Here is a 7,500-nt window from a genome sequence, read left to right as displayed (position 1 = left end):
TAGATCAGTATTAAATTACAAATACTTTATTGTAATGTTATGGAACATGTTTAAAAAATGATTCCCCTTTTTGCTTTTGTCAAAAAGCATGATCTTTTACTGCATCATCACTCATCTTGCATCTTGGCCTTTTTTTACAATCACTTTGGAATACTTGGCCGTTACTTGGCCTCTTCATTTTGTCCTAAGTTAATGTACACTATCATCAACCATATGTTGCTCAATTTGTCGGTGTTTTGGGTAGTTTAGCAGCAGTCAGTGGTGATCTGTTCGACGATAATCTAATAACTATCACTGTATCACTGGAGAAAGAGAGACATACCAGTACTGCGCAAGTACCAGTACGAGGTATAGGTACAACAGAATGATAGTTTTCATTTGTCCATGTCTTCAGACTGTCGGGAGCATTATATTTGGCATCTGTCAAGAAGCATCGTGATTGAAAAGAAAAACGATACGCTCTTTATTCTTGTATCCTTAACTTTGTTCGTAAAATCTAGATTGAATGAGCTCTCTCTGTTTATTAAATACAGATGCCCTGGAATTCAGATGGTCTGTTGTGCAATCGAGACACTCCTCACCTACTGCACTTTTATGATCAGTTATAATCATCAAGCGTTCTACTTTCGAATCACTTCCTCCACCCAAACCCAAACTCATCATTCATACATCATCGAACGTCGTGTCGCCTCGCGTCGACCTTGGGTTATGGTTTCAGCTTTGGTAATTTGAGTATTTTATGCATCATGGCAGATGATTCGACCTGTTGCGATGATGATTTCACCTGGGTGCGCACCCAGGGCAGAGGGGAAGCACCGAAGGCTTCCGTTGAGTCTGATCGCCGATCCTCGTCGCGCGCCACAACGGCAGCCCGATCGGTTGCCCGTGATCAGCATCAACGCGCTGGATCAGTAGCCCTGACGCAATCGGCAGCCCAGTCGCTGCAAAGGCAAACCAGTGCGGATGCCGCCGGACCGAGCAGTGGTCCCAGCGGTAAACCACCGAGGCCTGCACGCGAGACGGGCGGTAGTCTCGATCGGAGACGACATCTTAGCTCTTCGAGCCGGCACGAGCGGGACAGCAAAAGCCGCAGCACTCACTCGCTGAAGGAGAAATCCTCTTCGTCCGAGTTTCCGAAACACGAATCAATGTCCAGTAATGTTAGTTTGAACTCCAAAGGTGAGCCTCCTGCCCCCCATTTAGTGGAACTCTATGGCGTTCCACTAAATGCCACTAAAAAAACTCTATGGCCGTTTGTTAATCCGCGCTCCTGTCGTGGTGGTATTTGTCTTCTAAAGAGCATCACCATGATTCGGGCAGCTACAACCATTACAATAGTAGCGGCAGTGGCAGCCAGCATCATCATCCGACGCACCGACCTCAGCCCACACGCAGCCAAAGACAGAGTCCCAGCATTTGGGAGCCACCACCTCCGCCGCCGTTGTCTCACTGGGATCCTCATTACTACTGGGGTTACCAGCACCATCAACAGCACCAAAGCAGAGAAGAGCTCCGGCTGATCGACCACTATCATCGACGGCAGCAGGAGCTGTATCGTTATGGCAGTAGCAGTGCCCTCGGTAGTAGCCAGGATTTATCGTGCGCTGGTGGCGGATGCTGCAATCGTAACTACTACCCTCCTCCCCCTCCCTTACCAGCGCCAGGTAGCTGCTGCTCATGCGATCATCATCGTTCGCATTGGAACACGGATGGACAGGTTTGCGACGTTTTTGTTTGAACCGATTAAGTTACATCTAACATTAACCATATTTTAAACCACTTGTGAAATCTACTCAAAAAGAGTACCAAACATGATTGCCAACAGTGCTCTCCATATGCTTGTTAACTTAATTGATTTATGCATGTACTTGCGCTAAATCAAACGTTGATACCCTGTTGCTAATGATGGATTTTCTCCTACTTTCAGCGCCAGGATACGGACGAGCGGCTGCGGCGCCTGCAAACTGATAAGGAAGCGCTAGCCTTGCAGGTGAAAACGCTCACCGAGCAGGTGCAGACGCTCACCGCCAAAATCGGTGATCTCGAGCGCACGGTGAAGGAGAAGAATCAGTTGCTCGCGAACGCGGAAGATCTACTGCAGCGAGTAAGCGTATTTGCAAACACAGTTGGCATCCAGATTGACAAACAAAAAGTACCGCGAAATATTTTACCTTTTTTTACTACTTCTATTTTACATGTTTTGAACGATAGTTTTTTGTTTCCTCCTTTATAGTAAACACTCTCACTCTATATTCTTTCGCTCTCTTCTGAATTCTTTGCCTCTCCGTTTTGTTTATCATTCTCGTTTTGATCTGTTAGCTTGTTACGATGCTAGTTGTTGAGACCTCTCACATATCGCCTTACTGCATTAGTAATGCTGTCCATACCGTACTCGTGTTGTTTAGTGCATTAAACACATAAGAAACTTCCAAGTTTCCAAGATTTTCATTTCCAGCATCATTCTAGCTAGCATTCTCGTAAAATCAATCATTGAATAGAAGTACTGCATCAAAAGCAAGAGCATGAATTCCCCGTTTATGTTTGGTAAAGAAATAAGAAACGAGATGATTTCTATGCGCCATTTAACCCTCGGTTGGGCACCCGGGTACCCGGGTACCCATTTCAAGTTTCAACGAAAAAATGAATGCCTTCCCGTCCATATTTTTTTACGAAACTCCGGATCCCCAAAGAACAACTCATTTCAAGCCGAATTGGCGTTGAAATTGTTTTGATAACTCATATGTAAAGGTAATTATGGCCCGATGAAATTAACACCCGCCCAGTGGCACCCGGGTACCCGGGTACCCCATACGTTGGCTATGCACATGTGCTATGTTTATAAACACAAAACAACACTTTTTATCAACATTTATCCATGTTGACGTGTTTATTAATCGTTAATTAGGTAAACTACAATATTTTGATGAAAAATTAATAACTTTTGAGCTTTTCCATGAGCAATAGGAGACAAAAAATCAACATATTTTGAAACCTTTTATGTGCAATTTAAATTATGTATTATTCCTCAAACTGATTAGAAATGGTTCGTATAGTGTAATTTTCTTAACATATGAGTAAATTATACACTAATCTTCATCAAAAAGGTTTTAGGCGGCATTTTCGTAGACTACAGAAACCAATATACATGGTGCGTTCTGAAAGTGATGAGACTGGATTTTTCCTGACGAAACGGTTTGAGATAAGGTATTGAATTTTTCACGCCAACATAGAGGCAGGATTTAGCTATTCAACGCACTTTATTTCATTTGACTATGACAAGCTGAAAGAAAATGGGACAATTTTTCGTGAACCATGTTTTTAGTTGATGTAACACCGTAGAATGTCCCCTTTCTATGGACCATTGGTCTGGCGCGGATCATCCGGACCTTCTTCCTGGCGCAGATCATCCGTACCTACAGAAAAACATTCCGTTGGTGCCAGTAATTCATCAAGTCCTCATACATTTCTGTTTGCGTGCTCTGTGCCAGGAAGAGGTCCGCGATGATCCCGGCAGTACCAGTGGTCCATAGAAAGGGGACATTCTACGGTGTTACATCAATTAAAAACATGGTTCACGAAAAATCGTCCCATTTTCTTTCAGTTGATCATAGCCGAACGAAATAAAGTGCGATTGATAGCTGAAACCTTCCTCTACCTTATTGTAAAAAATTAAACACGTTATCTCAAACCGTTTTGTCAGAAAAATCAATTCTCATTACTTTCTGAACGCACCATGTAGCAACTGCTCTGATCTCCTAGCTCAATTGTGCCCAATTTACTCAATTGTTTATGACTCAAAAGTGCCTTATGGCAATTCCAAACTGATTTATTCGAAGAAATCAATAATTTCAATAACATATTTGCTGGAAAATTCGATCACTTTACGATCTTATTGCTTGCTTTACGACGTACGTGGTAGAGAATGACCGTACGAAGGGGTATCAATGCATTGTGTTCATTATTTTTATTGTTTTTATTGAATTTTGTTGTGATTTTTAAAGAAAAATACGTTCCGAAGACTCTTGAATTAGTTCTAGAACACATTTTTTATCATAAAAGTGATACAAACGATGATACAAGAACATAACAATGCAATGCACATAAGTGGGGTACCCGGGTACCCGGGTGCCCAACGAAGGGGTAAACGCCGGGTGCCCAACCGAGGGTTAAATTACATGTTCTAAACAAATGATCTCTTCAAAGCAAACGATAATTCCGGGCACACATCTGTCTCTGTGGATGGAAGCACCAACACTTGCACGCACGACGCATCTATAAAGCACAATATTACGAAATGTTTGTCAGTTGGGTTGCCAAATTATGGTTTACTACACACACACGATCACTGTTGTTTTTTTTTTGGTCCTACAGTGTTGGGTTTGATTGCGCTGGTTTGGCCCATTACCTTCTCAAGCGGGTGCTTTAACAAAATCATACGACACAACACTGTCGAAGCCCCGTTATCTTCCTCACGTGCACATATCCTTCTGGTTTCTGGTTATGTGCACTTTCGATAATCCGGTTTTTGTCCAACTAAATGTGTACTTTGTGCTGATAAAAAAAAACAACTCGCTTTAGCTGAAGGTTTGATAATGTTTTTGGTTTTGGTGCCTCTTACAAGTTTGTACTACGATCTGGGAGTACGCTTGGGGTGATTTGTAATGAAAACGGCTCTACTGGTGTTGGTTTTTTTTTTGTTTGGCATGCTGCTTTTTTATTATTTAGTTTTTTTAATAGGTTTTCTACGACAAGCTATTTTTATTTTGATAATTTTTTGCCTAGTTTTGCTGTACTCACTACTTCAAGTAATTTGTTGTTATTTGTTTATTTTACGATACTTTAACTTTTATTCTTTTATGATTTTATGTATAATATGCATAAAGTTGTCCTAGAGAACAGTTTTCATATACATCAAATATTATCTTCTTTGCTCAAGTCTTTTTGCTAATATATGCCAATTTATGAGTACTGAGCAACATAAATAAGTCTCAAATATCTCAATTAACAGCGTTTGAATATTAGTTAAATTCCAGCGTATTCTGATTATGTTTTCAGACTTAATTAAAAATGTCACAACCGTTTTTTTTCCTCCATTTATCCATTCCATTCTTACGGTCTTGCTTTTTATAAAATCAACCATAAAAGAATCCTGCTGAAGAGCTTTATGAGTGGTTCTTCATTTTCCTAATGAGCATCATGACCACATGCGGTGCTGGAATATAAAAAAAGGGTTTTAGAGTTTTATCAAACGCGACCCAAAATTTCTTTGTCATGCTCTGCGCCATGGTGGTGGGAGTCATTTTAACGCTTCAACACCACCATGGCCACTGGTGAGATCAGTAAGCAAACGGCTGTCGGTCGCGAATTATTCACGAGTCGCCAAATCTCGATTAAAGCTGAAAAAGGATAGCGATGAAAGACAACAGTCGCTCTGAGTGTCTGCTACCCCGTATGATTGGCTACGCACTTGCTCTACAAGGACTGGGAATTAGTTTGGATTGCTTTTAATTACTGCAGCTTCAAACAGTGATCTCGTGAGTTTTCTCTTTGCTCGAGGTTTCTAATATGCTTTTCGAGAATTGAAAGATGGTCGGTCGGAGATCTGCGTACAACTTTTCGGTCCTCAGGCCCTTTAGCCATTACAATGGAACGATTTATTTAGTGGGTAGAAACGAACACAATTCAAAGTTTCTGAAAAAGAAAATTAAAAATCATTCTCTTGTTTCGTCTTTTATGATACGACTCGCGTTGCATCTGTGGCTATATACAAATAACTTTAAAAGAATAAAACACTCGCTACCGTTATGGTTATCCGCTAGGGCATAGCACACCCACGTTGAATTGCATTGAGGTTAATAAGATTTTTTGCTTTTCTCCTTTACGTCCTCCTTACTTGGCAGTCTGCTGCTCACCAGACCATCTCAAATCCATGAGGCGAATTTTGTCGTCATGTTTATTATGTTTGTGTTGCTTCTCGTTTCATTTAGCTTAGAAACATAAACAGTCTCTTTTATGGTGCAACAGATGTCTTTGCTTGTAAGCATTATGATACAACATTCTCCTCGAATTCTGTTAAGGTCCGAGAGAAAGTGTAATGAAAATCATAAAAGACATATTCGTCGATGACTCAGATACCGTTACGGCTTTCGTCCATTGGTGTAGGGGCTTAGTTAGTATGTGCTTAATTGTGCCAAACAGTGAGGTGTTAATGGTGATGGACATTTGTTTAGGCATGATACTCAATATTTGGAGTTTCTTCCCGGTTTATGCTGACCACGTGTAGCTACTTCGCAACTTTTCTTTCTTAAACTTTCTATCTATCTGTCTGTCTGTCTGATCTAACACTTTCCATGTTGTTGTTGTCTTAACCTTTCAAAACCAACCATCTTATCACTCGATAAATGAACAAACAGCACAATCGATTGTGTGAAGCATGTTAACCAATATTTTCTCTTCAAATGAACGTAGGAAATGCTATCGCGCTCTTCGCTGGAAACGCAAAAACTGGAACTGATGTCGGCCATGAGTGAACTGAAGCTCCAGCAGGCCGCATTAGAGCGCGAGAATCTAGAACTTCGCACGAATTTCGTGACCAGCTCTAGTGGATCAATGGGACTCATGAACGGATCGCTTACGAATGGCACGGGCACTGCGGTGCTATCGAACGTCCTAAACAACAACAGCATTACACCGGGTCTGCTGCGACGGCCCCAGATCATCACTAACACGCGAATGGTGGGCATGTCCGCGTCCACTCCCGGCACCTCGCTAACATCCTCGCCGATGCATCATGGCAGTCACGGAAGCTTACCGCAGCCCGCCATCAGTCCCATTACACCGAAGGTAAGCACCAGCGCCCCCCTCCCAAGACTCGACAAATGGACTGTTTGCTTAAGGAATAATTGTTTATCCGATACAGACTCCACCGGCAACGTACCGTCAGCGAGTGGATGTTCACTACAGCAGTCTTCCACGGCAAGCCTTCGCCACGACGCTATCTACCGTCAGCACATCGAGCGGTTCCTCCACAGCAACGGATAGCAACGCGAACCCGAAACGCAACGTCGCCTTCGGTAAATGTCTACCTACGTTAGAAACTTATCTCACCAGGGCCAAGGATGATGAACAACACGAACAGAACATCATCGAAACCGACTCCTCGGCTACGGTGGCCAAACAGTCGGCCGGAAGCAAAAGTACCTATCCACCCATCGGGATGTCCTCTTCAATGGATGCTCTCGCACTGGCCGCTGCATTGCGACGCACGGAAGAGACGAATCTGACACAGATGAAAGCAGCCTCGTGCTCGACACAACAGTTGCTTCACGATCAATCGGATCGGCCCGTTGGAGCCCGCACGATTGCTGATCTTGCCCATAGTTCATATCAGGACACGCGGGATCCAATTCAGCGGGCTAACACGGAACCACCATCGCCTAAGGGTGCCGATGATGATCATGATGGTGACACAGCCAGCAATTCGCCAACGAAAACCCACCA

General features: G+C 42.8%; 1 protein-coding gene across 7 annotated transcripts in view; it reads left to right on the top strand.

Annotated features, from left to right (window-relative positions):
* LOC126578687 (liprin-beta-2) overlaps positions 1-7,500 on the top strand; it is a 31,699-nt gene that overhangs the window by 20,818 nt on the left and 3,381 nt on the right. For 5 of the 7 annotated variants that reach the window (XM_050241520.1, XM_050241516.1, XM_050241514.1 and 2 more), the window contains 5 exons: positions 754-1,179; positions 1,299-1,717; positions 1,928-2,152; positions 6,469-6,843; positions 6,920-7,073. In XM_050241520.1, coding sequence (XP_050097477.1) covers positions 754-1,179; positions 1,299-1,717; positions 1,928-2,152; positions 6,469-6,843; positions 6,920-7,073 — 1,599 coding nt within the window. Of the gene's footprint in view, positions 1-753; positions 1,180-1,298; positions 1,718-1,927; positions 2,153-6,468; positions 6,844-6,919 lie in introns of all 7 variants that reach the window. The other 2 variants (XM_050241512.1, XM_050241515.1) reach the window with 2 other exon arrangements.

The sequence above is a fragment of the Anopheles aquasalis genome, chromosome 3 (assembly GCF_943734665.1).
Source record: "Anopheles aquasalis chromosome 3, idAnoAquaMG_Q_19, whole genome shotgun sequence".
Lineage (NCBI taxonomy): Eukaryota > Metazoa > Arthropoda > Insecta > Diptera > Culicidae > Anopheles > Anopheles aquasalis.
The sequence above is the reverse complement of the archived record's forward strand: the minus strand, read 5'-3'. Positions and strand labels throughout refer to the sequence as shown.